General features: G+C 34.5%; 1 protein-coding gene across 2 annotated transcripts; it reads right to left on the reverse strand.

The window, feature by feature from the left end:
* Positions 1-8,504: 8,504 nt before the first annotated feature.
* On the reverse strand, positions 8,505-14,805 carry LOC149782011 (uncharacterized). Of its 2 annotated transcripts, none has more exons than XM_089934815.1 (6): positions 14,722-14,805; positions 12,398-12,473; positions 11,044-11,139; positions 10,589-10,705; positions 10,189-10,275; positions 8,505-9,112 (listed from the first exon to the last, which is right to left on the reverse strand). In XM_089934815.1, the coding sequence occupies exons 1-5, from the start codon at positions 14,761-14,763 to the stop codon at positions 10,223-10,225; spliced, it is 384 nt and encodes a 127-aa protein (XP_089790941.1). In that variant the 5' UTR covers positions 14,764-14,805; the 3' UTR covers positions 8,505-9,112; positions 10,189-10,222. The 2 variants fall into 2 exon arrangements, with proteins under 2 accessions (XP_089790941.1, XP_089790939.1); XM_089934813.1 differs by having other exon boundaries at positions 11,044-11,142.
* Between the last annotated feature and the right edge of the window lie 4,780 nt (positions 14,806-19,585).

Genomic DNA, 19,585 nt, shown 5'->3' on the forward strand with positions numbered 1-19,585 from the left:
GTCGCAATAATCGTGCTAGTCTTTCCTTGATCGCCGAGAACGCCTTACCAGCAACATTGACAATTGCACCAGGAGCTTTATCACGAACAATATCAATAGCCTTCATCGATAATTGTTTTGCAACTGGTGCTACTTTTGGAGCTATCCTCGTGAATAATCCCCGAATGACATCACCAAGTCCATCTCCGTAAATAACACTATAGATTGGTAATCGTGAGTTTACCGCTCTAACCTGTGTGGGTTTACGATGATTATCATGCACAATCATCTTATTTTATTTACCATTTATCTAACAACTAGTCATCAACGAGCTCATCAATAAGTTCTCGGTAAACGCCAATATCCATGATACCACCTTGAAATAGTCGCCGACAAATATCAGCTGCTTCATTGGTTATTTCTGGTGAATTATTTCCAGCTCGTTTTCCTCCTATGAGAACTTCTAACCGTGACACGTCATTGATGATATTATCAGGACATAAACCACGTCCTGTTTTAGGTTCATCTTGAGGTGGTGGTTGCATTGCCGGAGTAAGTACTTCAGTGGTGGCCGGGGGTGATCCAGGTGGTGAATCTGTCGGTGTAAATGTCATTTTCGGTGCAGAAATTTTACGTAAAGGTGAAGGAATTTTCTTCGAGGGGGGTGATTTAAGTGACTCTTTAGCCTTTTTAATTTCCGACTTCAACCTTTGCTGCGGCGAAGAAGATTGCTGTTGTTCTATTTGTTGCAGAGGTGGAGGAAGCTGATACTGGGAGGACTCTCCTTGTCCTAGTTGTTCCCGTCTCCCTCTAAGTCTATTTACTTCTTCATTAAGTCTTTCAAATTCTGGACCTCTAGCTTGTTTTTTATTGTAATATACGCGATATATCCATTTAATGAAATTATCATCACTTATTTTTTCATGAGAGGGTTTTAAAAAATTAGATTTATTAGATATATTTTTTGATATCATCTCAGGTAATTTCTCTCTTTCAATATTTCTAATTTCCTCAACAACTCCTTCGTTAAATCTTGCAATTAATTTTAAGCTCTCTCCTCCTGATTTGGATTTAGATGCAAGTTTTTTTCTCACATCGGCGACTTCAGTACGAAGTTCTCCAATACCTTCAAGTATTTCCTCACCAACAGGTGGAGGTTGAGCTGCAGCTATGTCAGTTGGAAGGTCTCGTAAAATCTTCTTTGCCTGTTTAGTTCTTCTTGCTATTTTTTCAGCCTGCGCCGCAGTTTGTTTTGATACCGGAAGAAGATCTTCTTTGATGACAGTTGCAACTTGTTCAGTAGCTGCAGTGACGGGCTTAAACAGTTTTTTAGTGTCCTCTTCATACTCAACTTTTGCTTCTTGCTGCGCTTGCAGATTTTTTCTAAATGAGTCTCTGACAGGAAGAAATTTTTTAATTGTTTCTAATCGTTCTCGTGCTGTTCTTGCAGTATGAGATTCTGGATGTACCATTTTATTATAACATAATAATTTAATTAATATCAGCAGAAGAGGAGCAGCAGAGAGGGTACCTACCAATGTTGGTCGTCAAAAAAATAAACAAGAAATAAATAAACACGTAGAGTACTTTATTTTTTCAGATACTATTTCGAACTGAGGTTTTATTAGTACAATCGGTCATTGCAGAAATAAAACATCTCAAGGAAAAGTTCATTTGTAAAATCTTGACCTTTCTACGAGATGTTTTATTTGTTTGTTTTATTTGTTTTGTCGGAATTCTATGGTCTGTTCACCCTCTCTGCTGCTTAAACACTCATCTCTGTCTTAAACCTACATATCACAATTACTACGACCAAATGTTGAATAATAATTTTAAAAAATATGCATTAAGCAGTCATCGGTCTTTGGAGCCACGCTTTCATTTCTCCTCATTTTCTATTTTAATGTGGTGGCTGATGAATATAAGAACCATTTGCCAGCTCATGATAAAGAGCCTCTGGTGTCTAGACCTCTCTTTCTTGGCCCACCTCAGGCATTGAAGTGGAATTCACTGTGGGCCGACTAATTAACACTTTATAATTTCTCAGATGCCATAACTTATACTGTGACACTGCGTTGTGCCTAGACCAGCTTGAAACAAATATTAGCGTACTTATAACTGTATGTTCCAATCCACATTCAATACAAACTTGATAATTGAACTCTAACAAATTTTTAGTCGTTTGTCCTCTCATTTCCTAGGAAAGTCACTCGAACACATTCTTCCCTCGCAAGGTGTGGTGATGGAGAGAAGAATGAAGACTCACTCACGTATCCGAAGGCTGTTACACCGGAAGCGGGCCACGCTTGAGGCACATATCGAAACACATTGAACATATGCTAGAAAGAAGTTATTTAAACAGTATTTCACAACCTATCACCGCTCTGGAGGCCTAGTGGTTCGAGAGTCGTACTCGGATGCGGGAGGTCGCGGATTCGAACCCCGACCAAGTCATACCAAAGACTTATAATAATGGTGCTAACAGTTGCCTCGCTAGGCGCTCAGCATTAAAAGGTTAGTGTTAGGACTGGTCAGCCGGGTGTCAGCATAATGTGACTGGGTGAGATATCATGCTACATGTCTGCGGCATGATACCCCAGTGATATACATCACTATAATATAGTAGCAATATGACTATTTTTTAAATCTACGTTAAAAATCCAAATCACATCCATACAACATATATATTTTGCTGTTTTTTAATAGATGCAATGTAAAAATTAAGAGTTTGCAAAACAAGCCTGCTCCTTCATCTTGAAATTTAGCAACGAAATTTAAATCGTGTGGACAAATTCATTATATATAAATCGTTTGAGACAGTGATATTGATTACAATTCATCATGTGACAAACTTCCGCATATTACATCATTTCAAAAGACCAGTTAGAAGCAGTTTTGATTGTCAAATCTGTTTAATTCAAATGATTTTTATTTTCATTTATGCGTTCTTGTCTAGTTGTATAGTACTGCAAAAATGTTCTCAGAGAACTAAGTTATTGCATCTACCATCTCAATTTACCGTTTCGGATCACCTGCCCAGACGGTGTATGTTATTTTTATTTGATATAAAATCAGAAGAAACAATATTTTTAACAAGACGGATTTGCCGTAAGAAGTCTTTTTTTAAGATTAAAAACTTTACAAAAACACACACACATAACAGTTACATGTCAAAGTGGATCCACACGCAAAACACAAATACACTGCCTTTCTTATAAACGTATAAAACAATAAACGGTGAATATAACAAATGAATCACTATGAATGAATTAACTATACTGATTGACACTCGACTGAGAAGAAAAAAATTAATACAACTTCTTATATATATAAATATGGCAGTAGCCCCCCCCCCCCATGATATTAAAGCAACAACAAAAAATCCAATTAAGGGTCAGATTACAAAATAAATATAATTTAATTTAATAGTCAAAGTCACTCCGCTGTCATTTCATTAAAGTTGCTTTCGCTTTTTCACTTCTCGGTCTTTTCCGTTGCTTTGGCTTTCGATCAATATTCTTTAGCACCTTCTGAAACAAAGACTTTCCCATTGGTTGAAACTATTTCAGTTAAGTCTTGCTTTTTCGAATTCTTAATGAATTTCTGAAAAGTTTCTTTGCATTTCTTCTCAGTTTAGCAATGACATTATTATGATGCTGACGCACGAAGGAGCATAATTTTGATGCAAACAGTAACTGCTTTTACCATGCAGCGCCCAGCTGAGATCTACAGACTGGAAGTCTGCTGCTTGAAATAATAGCTGAGCCACCTCAGGGGTATGTTGTGGCTTCCATTCAATTTAGTGTTGTTTTTTAGTTTTTTGTTCAATGTTCAATGATTCGGCATTCTTGTTTTTCTATAAGTTCTAGGTGACATTTTTATGCTTGGTTCGTTTACATAGCTAGGCAATTTCTCTTGTATGTGCTGTCATAATATTTAATGAAGGGAGGATGGCCACGACAACGTTGCTTAATTTCCGATTATCTCCTTCAAAGAAGACGGAGTTGTCAGCATTAACCCACCCGTCGTCGCCAAACATTTTATCTATGACTGATCGCCTCAGATTTTCAGCCCAGCCAAGTTTTCTTTGCAGTTGTAATTTAATGTTTTTCTTTATGTACTTTGTAGATTGCAACAAGACACATTCGGGATGGATATTTTCACAGAAAAAGTTCTTCACCTATAACAAACGACAAATGCTAGTGTTGTATTATTTCGACACTTCTGATGTTGCTCTCGAGTTTGGTTGCAATGTAGGAAACGAATATGATATGTCTCATAACTTGCGCCTAAATGCTAAAGAAATAAGCCGAAAAGGGATGTTTATAACTATATTTCCGTAGAATATTCTAGCTTTTGTATACTATTGTTGTGAGATAAAATCTTCTCAAATTAAAATTTCGGTCAATTCAGATTGTTGATCCTGTGGGGTTTTTTTTTTCCCTCCCTAAAATGTTTGTCTATTATTTGGTTGTCGGTATATAACAGTCACCGTTTTCTAAATGAATTTAACAAGGTACACAATTTCAACGCGATTCTTTCTTATTCTGTTCCATTCTCCACTATCATGCATAAGGGGCAACGTACTCAGAAATATGGAGTGTGAGAGAAAAACAATCTGGGTTGGACGAAAACCTTAAAACTGAACTTGCACCAAGTAACCTACAAGAATATGGTTCGTCGTAACGGTATATTTACGCTTTCCTTGAGATCTATCTACAGCGTTCGTAATATCAATGATACATAGTTGAATTAGCCTGTCGACACTCTAAGTTAAATTTGTCGAGTTACAAGACACACATACTGTAACGTATTTAATGCTTTATTGTTGATGTTGTTTCTTAGACCCTTTATAATGTTCTAAAAATCGATTATCATTAAATAAATATTAAAATGTCCAAATGGTGCCCCCCCCCCCATCTCTCTCTCTCTCTCTCTCTCTCTCTCCCTGGACTATCGTAGAAAGATAGTCCGAAAATCCACGAAAGTAAGAGCGTTGTGGATTTTTACTTGTGTCATACTACGATGTCTCTGGACCTAGGAATGATGGTAAAGTTCAGTCAAACCGTCCAAAGTAAAAGGAGAGAGAGAGAGAGAGAATGTTATGGTCAGTAATAATGTTATTAAAGCAGAATAATAATTTAGATCAACTGTAGATATATTAAAATGTTTTGTTTACCTCTTATGGGTTCGTCAGTTCACTTTGTTTATATCCCTTACTAATTTCCATACGCCAGTGCGTGATTGCCCGAGCCTTCAGTATGTACAAGAAGCTAATGTGTTCGCAGTACTCTACTTTCTTCATGTTTAAATCATAAATGTGTCTTATACTGATTTAATCAATGTCAATAAAAACAGAAACTTACAAAGAAAACAATCAACTTATCAATTTGCAAATGTGATTGTGAACAACAAGAAAATGCATGGAACTAAAATCTGCAGTGGACACACTCTCAGGGATGTGAGGAGTTCATTCACTCAGTCAAATACACAATTGCCTGGAGCATATTTTAATTCCGTTAAAAGGGCAAATATGTGCATTTGTATGTGATTTAAATAAAATATATGTATAGTAAGTACGCAGTATCAATGATATAAACCCACTCGTTGCATAAATATATCATTAAAAGGAAACTTGGCATACCTCGTTTCCCTTTAATAAAAAAGGATGCATCTAGTGGTATATATCCCTCCACCCACATTTTATAAGATAAAATTTCGTTAATATTGTTACTCATCAATGGTAACAAACAGGTAAAAGAAACAAGCAAAATCAACAAGTTTTGTAAAATGTAACAATAAAGTTTCTTATCAAATTTGCAAATGAAAAGGAGAGAGGGGCTTGGAGTATTATGAAACGAATCCAAACTAATCCTTATAAAGGCCTGCGAAAATTCTAAAGGAATCAAAAGTTCCTTATAAGTTTTAAAAGCTATGTAATGGTCCTCCACTTTCAAATGTTTAGAGTTTAAAAAAAGGATTTTGTCACTCTAATGAAAGACATTGAATTATCAAGGGTTAATCTCCAATTCATATGAAGTCAGATATAACAAGTCAACTGTTTGTTTAGATGGGAATGAATTTCTTTGCTACTCAAAGGATAGTTCATGTTTCCCCAGAAAAAGATCACGCATATACAGTCCCTCCTCATAACAAAAGTGTTCAAGAAGACTTCGTAATACGATGGACTCTGTCCCTCTTTCCTGGTGATCCTGAATGCAGCAGTAAATCTTGTGCCTTTGAAAGACTTAATATAACCCACACCCTCACCCCACACACACAACAGTCAGCATGGATTTTTTGTGATGCAGATTTCATCACCGCCTAGTTTGGTGAACCGGAGTTCTAAATTCAATAATGCTGATAAATGGAAACTGTAAAATGTATAATAGCAAAATAATATAAGAGTTGTAGAAACGTGACAGTGCTTATGGCCGATTTAAATAGTGTGCATTTACTAAAACATACAAGTGGTTGTGGATACTTTTATGGCATTACATATCAGAAGTCATTGCTGACAAAATGTTTAAATGCAGCTGTGCTTGGACGATGAAATATCATGTAACAAATGGTGTGAAACAAAATTAAACAAAAGGTATGACGAGCAAACATCTGAGGATATGAGAAAGGTAACAAAGAAAAACAAGAATGGTATTAAATGCAGAGATTACGAAGCTATAAAGGAATTACTAAGACTAATAGAGGCAGAGAAAAATTAAAAGAATAAATTTCGTATTGTTGATTGACGTATGTATCTTTTTGACAACAAATGGACTTGCACTGAACTATTAATCAGCCACGCACCATACCATCAGCAAGATGTTTTAACAGAGCATCAGACTAAAATAAAATTCTTCACTTTTTAGATTCCCTTTTCTTGTTAGGGGCCTGTCCAGTGCATCATGGAAACCTCTTTTCCATACATTAAGTTTCGGACTCGATAGCATTCTAATAAAATAATCCAGATATTCTAACAATTTCATCTCGTTATAACAATTTACCAATTCGGCCATAACGTCATAAAATTGTGTAGTAATGAAATAACCATACATTTCTCAAGTATTAGTCATATATTTATTTTGTGTCCAACAAAAACATCTGAGACCTAATATCTTTGTGTCCGAGTCATGGATATCAATAACACCAGTGGGGTTTTTTTTAGAGATGGTACATACTCCTGCCAATATCGATTGATTTCTGATTTTGACTGATAAAGAATCGATTTTGAAATTGTAAACCAGCAGTGATGATTAGAAAATTAGTGTGAGACAGAATAAGAATAGTTGCTTTGTATGGAATGGTTAACAAACGAAACGTCAATCAAAGATATGTATTAACCAAACTGTAAAATCATTCAAACGGTAATTCCCCCCCCCCCCCAGCTTATGGTAAGAATCAGACAGTATGTATGAATTAACACCTGTAATTTCGTCTGATTAAAATGAAAAAAACTTTCAACTAATACATTCACCTGTGGAAAGTTTTACAGAAAACAGTGAAGGTGCACAATGTTGCTTCCTTTGCTGAACTCTACTGAGCACTCTACTATGATAGTTTTCCTCTTGAGAAGTTAAAAATAGTAGAGAAAATTAATTGAAATGCTCATGAATTAAAGTCATAATTTCCTACCTCTATAAATGATTTTGAAAGTAATTGCAAAAATGAAAGAAAAGAAAAAAGAAGCAATAAACCATTTTATGGTTCTGTTGCAATGACATTTTGTCCTTTTAGACATGTCAGTAGGTTTTAGTCATTCAAAGTATTTTTGTTTCTACTTTATTCCGGGTTGCAAAAATAAAAAAGAAGCACAAAGAATGATACCTCGATATTCATTTCTTCTAGTCTTCGTTATATCTACCTCTTTATCAAATAAAGTCAATTGTTGGAGGACCAGGCATTTTCAACATAATATTTGTTTGGATGTTTTGATTTCATGTCTGTAAAATTTAAACTTCTGCTGAAGAAGATACCCAGAAATGTTCACAATTCTGATATTTTTGGTTTCATGCATACATTTGCAGGTTCTTCTCTCTTCCCTCTAGTTTTTAAAAGAACATTTATTTTGACCCCTTCAGTTCTTCATGTACAATTTTGTTATTATTTATGTTGTACATATTTTGACAAAGTTGGCAGTCAGAGCTGGTGTTGTTAAAGAAAATTTAAAAAAGCTGAGACTAGTGAATATTTTTAAAGGTTTTATTAATAATAATCATGGTGCCATTTAAAAAAATTACAATGTTGAATTCCTGTGCCTTTTAAAAACTATAAATCTGCTCAAGTTACTGAATAAATAAAATTAATAAAACAGATTTGACGCGCTTAAACCATAAATATGAGTCTATTACATGTTTTATAGAAATCGATCAATTTAGTAAAATATAAACCATATGTATAACTTTGGAATGTCTTTGCTGAATGACGACGTTGTTAATTATATTCTCTTTGCATGACTGTTATTTTCGATAATTTTTAAATTATATATATATATATATATATATATATATATATAATCCAAGTAACTGAAATTCAAACCATTTACCAAAATTTACCAATTACTTCAGCAACCAATGAATTCATTCACAAAATGATGAATTTTGCCATGAATAAGTAGTTAAAAAAGCAAATGCTAAAAAAGAAAAAGTGATGTCCTCCCCCCCAAAAAAGATTCCTTAACAAATGTTGGGAGGGGTGGGGATAGAAAGGGGTTACGTTATAGGAGAATATATGCCAACATGTTGCATGAGGGGTCACCAGTTTTAGATAAAACTGGCTCTCATCAAGTCCATTGACTTGAAGGAGAAGAAAAAAAAAAACAACTTCCCTCATGAACAGTTGGCTACAACCATAATTAGTAATGTATAACTTTAGGAAAAAAAATATATTTAAGAAATGAAGCCTTGTAGGTGGGGGTGGGAAAAACTGATTTTTATTCTTCTTCTTAATTCTCAGATTGCTTGAAAAGATTTCAAAATAAAAACTAAAACAGTCTTGCAAAGGAAGATAATAACCAAGATATGTAAGTTAAATTTAGAAATCATTTGCACAGGAAAACAACATTATTTTGTTTTTAAAGCATTAAAAATCTTGTATATATTATTTATCTTTAACTGCATTTTCTGAGATGAACGAAAATCTGAAAAAGAAAGAGAATACCATTACGAAATAATTTTCATTCAATAGCACGCAAAATGAGAAATACTTAAGTATAAAGACAAAGTCAATATTCAGCGATATTAAAAATACGAAAAGAATATTACAATTTAGAAGATGACAAAATGTATGAAACATTTGGAATAAATTTGCTAAAATATTCATGCCACTTCAAAGGTTACTAACACATTTTGCTTTAACATAATAGAGACTTGATTTATGTTAGAACTAAAATTGCTTCAATAAAATGACATTGTTTGAAGGGGAAAAAATCCCGCTTGTTGAAATTCGTTTCCCAGAAATCAAGGATTAGATTTGTCTTTGAAATTCAGACCATCCTACTTGTTTAATTCTTAAAGATGACAAACGCATTATGATGATCATACAAACTTAAAAGGCTTATCTATCATTTGACATTGTGCTTCTTTAATTTCTTTTTGTTCCCCGTGTGGTAACCAAATATATGGAACTTTTTGAAAATGTTAGAGAAAAACAGGATTGGTCAGAACTAAATTTTCCAAAACATAAATGGGCTTAAGTATTGCATTTACCACATAATGATACAAGCAAATAAAAATAAATAAATAATAAGACCAATGAATTCTCGTATATTTATAAATATGTACCTGTATACCATTTGCTTGTGCTTGCTACTGTAAAAATAATGGCATCTGTTATTGGCATCCCACGAGAGTTTGAGTAAGATTGCACAAAAATTCTTGATAGAGACGAATGATACTTAGATGGGGAATTTTTGCTTTTATGTTGATGATGTGATTAGATTTTGATGGAAAAACATCTCTGTTTAAGGTTTTAAAGTTCTGAAAACTCAACATTGAAAACTATCGCTGCCCTCTATCATACAATAATATCAATATATGATTATCTGCCAATTAAAATACTTCCATCATTGCTACATCAATACATATGTTTCATTATCTGCCAATTAAAACACTTCCGCATTGCTACATCAATGCATATGTTTCATTATCTGCCAATACAAAAACTCTAAAACTAAATTGAAAGTAAGTCTATTAAAGATAAGATTCATTCACTAACCTTTTAATTTTTTGGGGGATGGGATAAGAGATGCTTATATTTCCACTGTGGCCATTCCTTGATTTCTCTCATTGAGAGCTGCCTCATCTACAAATAGAAGAAACTCATTATAATCTATTAAGCTTGATCGTGTTAAAATCTGATAATTCATGGATACTTTCAAAGATAATTCCTGAGGAATGTTTTCACACAGATGCTCTCGTGAATCCGGTTACAGTTTGTCGATGTAAAACAAATGTATATGTCACTTAAAATTAAAATAAAACGAATTTGGAGGAACCGTCACAAATTATTCTTACCAATCTGTTCAGTGGGAGTTATAGCTCAGAAAATCATCTTAAATAGACTCATTTAAACCTGTAACAAAATTTTAATTCATATCAAGACAAATTCCACTTACTGATCTCATGAATAGTGGCTCCTCGAGCCATCAACCCTTCAGCAATCTGGTCACATTCAATTTGACCCAGTGCCCTTATTTTCTTCATCTCGTACTCAACGAATTCTTCAACTACCTCTGCAAAGCAAACAAACAACATTTGTGCCAAAATGTTTTCTTATTACATAATTTTGACACTTAAAGTTATGGAAAATGAAGAGCATATGAAACTGAATACGAGATTAAATTGTATTATTATTGCTTGTTTAAAAAATTCAACTTTAAGAGTAGTAAGTAGGTAAATTATATTTAAAAAACTTTCTCTATCATACACCTACGTATTAGGATTACTACAACCAAGTGATAAATAAATATGTATTAAGCAGTCATCAATCTTTAGAGTCACGCTACCTTTTCTTCTCATTTTCTTTCTTAGCTTTGTGGCTGCTGAACATATGAACCACGCAACTACTCACGATTGAGGGCCTCTGGGGTTCTACTCTCCCTGCTTGCCCCCTCATCAGGTAATGATGTCGATGACGCAGCTGTCTGATCATCTAATTTCTCCGATGCTGCTGTTAAGAAAAAAACATATTATTCCTATTGTGTGACTCTGCGTTACGCCCAGACCAACTTAAAATAAATACTAGTCTACCTAAAACTGTATGTTTCAATCCACATTCAGTAAAAATTTGACACTTCAAACACCAATCGAAGAATTATTAAGTCCCGGTTAACATCATTTTCTATGCTACATCATAAAACAACCAAAAACGCTATCCAAAAGAGCACAAAATTACTATGCAACTTCAGACATAGAAAAGCTGTTTTTAGGCAGCAGGAAAATGTGGAGGTAAAAGGTCAGAAACAGAACTTGAATTACATATTAAACTTTAGTTACTATTATTTGGACACCGATTATTCATATTACTAGGATTTAGCTGATTACTGTCATATCCCATATTACCTTTACACCCTGAACCGCTCCGGTGGTCTAGTGGTTAGAGCGTCCGCCTCGGATGCGGGAGGTCGTGGGTTCGATCCCCGGCCGAGTCATACCAAAGACTTACAAAAACGGTACTAACAGCTGCCTCGCTTGGCGCTCAGCATTAAGAGGTTAGTGTTAGGACTGGTCGAACCCGGTGTCAGGATAATGTGATTGGGTGGGACATCATGCTACATGTCTGCGGCATGATGCCCCAGTGCTAGACATCACTATAAACTGCCACATTGCAGACATCGTAGCGATATGACTGAAAAATTGTTAAAGCTACGTTAAAAATCCAAATCACATCACATCACAACACACCTTTATAACCCAACTATTCAGACAAAATCTATGGGGGCCCCGAGTGGCGCCCACCGTTACGGATCACTGCCATCTCACCTCTATCTGCGTGGGTTCGATTCTCGGATTCGGCTAATGTGAGTATGTGAGAAAGATTGCCAGTAGCTTCTCGTGGGTCGGTGGTTCTTTCCGTCGTTTTCCCGAGTTCTTCCTACATCATTAATACTGGCCGTCATGTATAGATTATCGTGTGCTGAAAAATGGCGTTAAACCCTACAACAGAGGGTAACTACTTGAAGGTTATCACTAACCAAGTATGAATGTTTAATTTCATTGTAATTTGGACGACTGAGTAGTTATTATGAGTTAAGCATTGATTTGTCTTTACCTGTATGGACAATGGGAAGAGTTAAATATAGACATAAAATAATTGCATTCAAGCCTTTAGGTTTGAAGAACAATGTTAGACATGAAATCATTATTTTCATAAAACCCTACTAAACTTTGCACCGTCCTACAAAGTAATACCGCAGGGTACTCACCTACGTTGCTTGTTCTTTGGGGTGCAACCTTTCCCCTAATGAACCTTCTATACAGGCTGGCTCTAAACTCACCACACTGCAAATATACCATGAGCAAGGAACTTTGTCAATATTTTTAACATGAAAATCATTAGTCATAAAGTTATTTCGATGGTATTATATACGCCATATAACTTCTAAATATTCAAATATATTAATAAATCCAGATATCTAAATGGAATATTCTCCCTTTATATCATCCCTTCCTATTCATTATTTCATATTATGTCTTGATCCACAACACCCAATTAAAATAAATCTCAATCCGTCCTACAAGTAGTTAATATTTCTCGCTATCGTATTACTCTTTTTAATGTATAGAACTAATATTTATTAAGTACATGTATCTCAAGCTTTATTGAAAGGGTTCCCATTAGCTTGATCTTCCTGATCTTAAAATACGTTACATAATTAAGTACATTTTATATATATATATATATATATATATATATATATATATATATATATATATATATATATATCATATCTACATTGTACGAGTAGATATAAGGACATATGAAATATTTCACGAGTAAAGTGTTTTAGTGCGATTAACGCTGCGTAACTACACTAATAAAAATAAGTTCCGAATTTTTTACAATAATTTTTGATCAACGATTTTACACAAAACTCTGGGGTAGGCGTAATGTACAAATATGACAGATCGGTGGAAGGCACTTCATTGCGTAACATAATTAGAGCATACATTCTGAGTTTAATTTGAAAAAAATTGGTTCAATGTATATTTCTGCATTCGTACGTAATAGTTGTGTGTTGGCACGATTGCAGTCCATATTGGTAACAGACTACGCCCAAATTTTGATTATCACCTAATTTCGGTTAGCAATCGACGCTAATTAATGCATGATTTCTCCCTCGTATTCACACATGAGTCTAATAGTTAAAATTGGTTCTCAAATAATTTTATAGAACTACGTAGTTATGAGCTATTTAATTTAAAAACGTACCGTTTGCTTTTTAATGTAACAGGTATAACAAACGGAATATTGAAAAACAACAAGTCATGTAAGACCAGTCACTGACAATTTGAACGATTCGGGCGGAAACCTGATTATAAAAAATTTATATTTAAAATCTACTTTTTGTTGTTTGGGAGAGGGAGGAAATAGAAGACGTTACTGGGCATTCGTCTTTCCTAAATAGATAAGGAATGTTGTTCCAAAGTGATATCGCCACTATGGCGCTTAAAGTGATATCGCCACCGGCAATATCATTTATATCCCACTGATAATTTTCAGTATTTCGTTATGAATTTAGCAGATATATAAAAACGTTCATATCGTCAGAACAATCTTATTTGTTTCGTCAATGATGAAATGAAAGATACCAGGTAAGCCATACTGGTATTTTACAAATAATATATCATTTCGATTGTAGAATAAATCTGAATGAATTGAAAAGAAACCCAGTAGAATATTGGAAATATTCTGTAATGTATGCCTGATAGATCAGGTGATAAAATTAATAATATATGCTTAAAATGAAGAAAAAAATGGTGTGTTTATGGATGTGTTTCACAGCAAAAAATTATACCCCTCCCCATATGTAACTTAATTCTAGGCCCCCTCCTAATATCTTCAAATTATGTTATAGCTCTGATATACAGTATAGTTGTACATTGTGGCATCTATCGTACCTTTCTTAGTAAAATATCTTTAGAAGTTAATGTCGAAATTTAGATTTCTTAACATCATTAGACTGCTTGCATAATTTAAATGATAACGTAGAAATATGGCTGATATATTATTTTATAATTATAAGATATATTATTTTATAATTATAAGACTTCTCTTTGTTTATGCGGTTGCATACAAAGTTTATATTGCACGCTATTTCATTTAGAACATAGGTCTAAAATTTCAAAATATTTTTTCCCCGCTTCATCTAACCAATACATACTGCAAGATGTGACACTCTTACCATCCAATTCTGCTCCAATCACCCCATCCCTTCCTCGATCCCTGTTACGAACGAATCTACTTTTGCCATTGGGACTTTCATTGGTTTAGATTCACTTTATTGGGTTTCTTGTAAATGATCATGCTATAGGTCATTTTCTACTAAATGACTTTTAAGATAATGCAACCACAAATATCTTATTTTTTACAACTCTCATGGTAAACACGTCATCGCCCATGGATAATCGTGTGACGTTACTTTGTATCGTGTGAACTTTTGCAAATAAATTTCAACATAGATTGCGTCTATCCAACAAAACGCAATAGTAATACAAACATTTATGTTTTAAACATTTTTATACCTACCGATTTTCGAAATCCCCGAAAGTAACCTCCAAAGCATCCCATTGTAAGCCAAGTTATGAATGTATTCGGTATCTAACGTTCCCACGCAATAACGCGATTGTACCAAAGGGATTATGGGAACGCGATTGTACTTTGTGCGTTGCCATTGGACAACAATCGGATTCGTCACACGGAACTTCTGTTATGCCAGATATGTACAGGCAATATTTGGGGGCGCCCTACAGATATTATGTACGTCTGAGTGTGAAAAGTGTAACGTTGTTTCCATTCGCAACATGCACAATGGCGATAATGTTGCCATACCTCTATATTACTTTTGTGGCTGACATTTCTTTGGATATTGTACTTGTGGAAATTGTACATAATCTAAGCATACTGCTAACCAAAATGGCTTCTCCCAAAGATTCCACAACCTAAATTAGATAAACTATACTACCGTTAAAATTTATTAAAAGAATGGGCGAAATAATTTTCTCAGACTAGACAAAAGAAGCTGCCGAAAATGCAATGAATGAATATATGTCGTTATTAGTCCATCATTATACAAGTTATCTTTAATAGTCAGCCAGTCCAAAATGATGATGCGGATTTTTAAAAAATATATTAGTGCTCAGCTGAAGTAGGGCCAAGCAATACACATTATAAAGCAAATTATATCCATCAACCATACACCAAAGTAAAGGAAATTAAATGTTTCCTTTTTAACAATACCTAAGATGTACATAATATTTTTAAATATCCAGTAGAAAGAGTAAGGAAAAAACTTGGAATTTCGTTTTCTTGAAAAATCCAACGTTATCCAAACTCGAAACTGTAGAGCACCACCTTAAAACGTATATGAAAATTGTCACACCTTTTTCCTCGTTTTCTTATGATCATGTATGATGTTCTCACCAAACCGCACATGGGGAATTAAAAGTTCGAAGTCTCAGAAAACAGGAGTGAAGTCAAATTAAATTTAAGATGTATCATTATCAGAAAGAAAAGAAATCGTGTATAAATAAATGATTCTTTTCATCTGTTCGTAATGAAATTAAGTGAAATCATAAACTGGTCCATCCTGTTCATATGTCTAAAATAATGCAAATGTGCATTTTTATGATAATAATAATAATAATAATGAGGAGTTTGTATAGCGCCTAATCTTTAGAAGCTCGAAGCGCTTTGCAACATTAGACAACACCTATAACATAAATAATATATATAATAATATGATTTTTAAAAAAAATCACGAACGACCATTATATTAGAAAACATAAAAAACAAAACTTGCTGAAAATATTTAAGGTAGGAAACATTTTTAGGTCTTTAAGTTTGTTCTTGTAATGGCTCACTTATCATCGTGGGTGCGAAGGTGTGGTACAGGGGTTAAGTGGGATTTGCTAATTATGAATACAGTTGTGTTGGGACACAAAACATGAGACTTATTCAGATAGACTGGTTTGGTGTTTGAGTCTTACATTTATGCAGGGGCCCCGAGTGGCCGAGTGGTCTAAAGCGCTCACCGTTACGGATCACTGCCATCTCACCTCTGTCTGCGTCGGTTCGAATCTCAGATTCGGTTAATGTGGTTATGTGAGAAAGCTTGTCAGTAGCTTCTCGTGGGTCGGTGGTTCTTTCAGGGGGGTTTTCCGGGTTCTTCCTCCACCATTAATACTGGCCGCCATGCATAGCCTATCTTGTGCTGAAAAATGGCGTTAAGCCCTACAACAACAACAACAACAACAACAAGAACATTTATACAACCAATAGTGAAGCATATAATAATGAAGGTAATTTGTGCGACTAGTGAAACAACGGTTCAGTGGGACATTTTATCAATTCAGCTATGGAAAAGGCAATGATGGTTAGGCATGCTGTTATTTGATATTTTGTTGTATTTGTTTCGATGGCCATTTTAATATGGAATTGATGGAATTGGTACTGAAAATATAACACATGAAAGAATGCTCTTTGAAATAGTTACAATTTGGACAAAAGTTGATTTTAGCTTTCATTCCGTTTTTGAAACAATGAAGAAAATTGAGTCACCACGTCACATAATTTCTAACTAGTCTAATTACGCTAGTTAGAAACTGGTTTTCCACTGTTTATTGTCAGTTTGTCTGACTGATTGTTTTATGTTTATTCGCTATAATTAGATAACGCAGGATGAATTTTGAAAAGTTTAGATCACAATGGTCTATTAATTCCCACGCAAGAACGCATCCGCGTTTTATGGGTATACATAGTCCGATTAAAAGTACCTTTAGCTAATAAATGAACTTAAGATTCAGCGATTATTCTTGAAATATTTTTTGTCTAATATCACTGTTTTACAAAATGGTTTCCGCCAATCTTATGAAGAAGCTTACGACCCCTCTTAGAATGTAGAGAGGCATTAAATACGAAAATAAATGATTACCTCAGATGCAAGACCGGTATGGAAGGCAACTAAGGTAACAACTACTGTAACGGATTTACCCGCATTGTACTTTTTTCTTCACCTTTTAATACAATAAATACAAACACTGTTGGCACTGCATTTGTTAAATACACCTTATGCAATAAACTGGGTGAAAAGTATAACAGTCACACCTTGAATGCGCACTAAGCAAAATTAAAACAAAATAGCAATAAATCGAATAATAAGTAATCATCTTTATTCATGGGAATACGTAATGACTGTGGATTTGCGAACTCTAACTTTCTGACTGACATTCAGATATGTTGTTTTACGGTCGATTTTTATAGTTACTTTCAGTTACTGATGTGCTGAATGAACGCCAACTTTCTGTCTCTGTATCACTTGAGTCCTACTCAGTGTATCATTCCTTAATGAATGTGTGGATGGGGGAGGGGAATACTATTAAGACGAATCCCTTTATATGTGTAATATACAATCCTATGCAGAAGACGTTTTCATTACTTCAAATTCTTCCAGATAACGTAATTGGAGCTGCAATTGGTCAAGGGAGGCAACCGGTAACATGACGGTTTCTAAGACAGAAAAGAGCTGTATCCCTTGAACTGCGTCTTACACGACTATTACTTGAAGTTTGGTGTGGTGTCTGGAGGAAGATTATGTTTTCATGACGAATGCAGAGAAGTTCATCTGATTCAGAATTTAAGAATAAGAAAGTATGATATTTGAACATAAATGTATACATTCAATTACCATGAATACATTTACAGAATTAAACAGCTGTTAATTTTTATGATCTAACGATAGCACAATAGTAGTAAATGGGGATACCCTACGTACAATGGGAATTAGCATTACAAACCATCCTGCGACACTCTACGTACAATGGGAATTTAACATGGCGAAAAATCGTGGGTCAGATTACGTACAATGGGAATTAACATGGGAATAAATCGTGGGTTACTTTACGTACAAGGGAAATTTAACATGGCGAAAAATCATGGGTCACTCTACGTACAAGGGGAATTTAACATGGGGAATAGAGTTTGGGCTTGTTTAGGGACAAGGGGAATTGAATATGGGATTTTTTTTTTTTTTAAAAAAAAAAAAATTTCAAAAGGGGTAGGCAATGGAAAGGCTATCTCTTTTCGAGAAATATGGCTGGCCCTGAAAAGGGCCTTTGGGTTTTCTTCTTCTTCTGCTTCTAATTTCTTCTTTTTCTCCACCAAGTTCTTATTTTATCTCCAACACTCTTTCTCTTCTTCTCTTTCTTTTTCTCCTGCTCTTCTTTCTTCTTCTCTTCCTCCTCTTCTTTCTTCCTCTTCTCATTTTCTTCTTCTTTTTCAATCTTTTCGTTCCATTTGCTTATTCTTATTCTTTCCTCTTCATCCTCCTTCTCCTCCTTTATCTCTTTCATGACACCACTAATCTTGTCCTTTACCTTTTTTAAGTTATTAATTTCCATCTTTACACGATGGGGACTATAGGAATAATGGTCTTCAACCAGTCTTATCAACATCTGCTCCATCATTCCTAAGTTGTCTAAAACGTCTTGTAATGTTTGTATTTTGTCCATTTGGTTAGAAGCCATCTTCTTTTTTTATTCTTTGCAGAATGGTTTGAACGACGAATACTGTGGGTTCTTATACTTAAAGCGCGTACGTGAAGGAAAACATCCCCCTAAAACGTAAAATTGATCTTACCTAGATCATGACCAAACAACGCGCGGACGTGAAGGAAAACATCCCCTACTTTTTCATTTCATATAATAAAACCCAAACTATACTTTCTCATTTCATATAATAAAAACCCAAACTATACTCTCCACATACGCTAAGAAACAATAAACAAAATCCATAATCTACTATCCTCACAATCGTACGTGAGCGCTTACAAAACCCAAACTATACTCTCCACATACGCTAAGAAACAATAAACAAATCCATAATCTACTATTCACACAATCGTACGTGAGCGGGTACAAACACAAACACACAAACACAAACACACAAACACATACGCTAAGAAACAATAAACAAAATCCATAATCTACTATCCACACAATCGTACGTGAGCGGTTACAAAACCCAAACTATACTCTCCACATACGCTAAGAACAATAAACAAATCCATAATCTACTATCCACACAATCGTACGTGAGCGCTTACAAAACCCTAACTATACTCTCCACATACGCTAAGAAACAATAAACAAAATCCATAATCTACTATCCACACAATCGTACGTGAGCGCTTACAGAACCCTAACTATACTCTTCACCTACGCTAAGAAACAATAAAGAAACCCATAATCTACTATTCCCACAAACATACCTTAGCTCTTACAAGCACCAACACACAAACACATACCCTCACACTATCTTAAAAAAGAGTTAGTGTTTATATTCACACTACTCTACCTACACACATTGGCAAATCGATTGTTATTTCTTTTCTAGA

This window comes from Sinohyriopsis cumingii, chromosome 15 (assembly GCF_028554795.1).
Source record: "Sinohyriopsis cumingii isolate HCF-2022 chromosome 15, ASM2855479v2, whole genome shotgun sequence".
In the NCBI taxonomy this organism is placed as follows: Eukaryota; Metazoa; Mollusca; class Bivalvia; order Unionida; family Unionidae; genus Sinohyriopsis; species Sinohyriopsis cumingii.

Excerpts from the sequence above, each read along its gene's own strand:
- LOC149782011 (XM_089934813.1), bottom strand. The coding sequence starts at position 14,763 with ATGGGATGCTTTGGAGGTTACTTTCGGGGATTTCGAAAATCG. Across the intron at positions 11,143-12,397 it reads CCAAAGAACAAGCAACGTAG|CAGCATCGGAGAAATTAGAT; the intron begins GTGAGTACCCTG and ends TTTTCTTAACAG. Across the intron at positions 10,276-10,588 it reads AGCCACTATTCATGAGATCA|ATGAGGCAGCTCTCAATGAG; the intron begins GTAAGTGGAATT and ends TTCTATTTGTAG.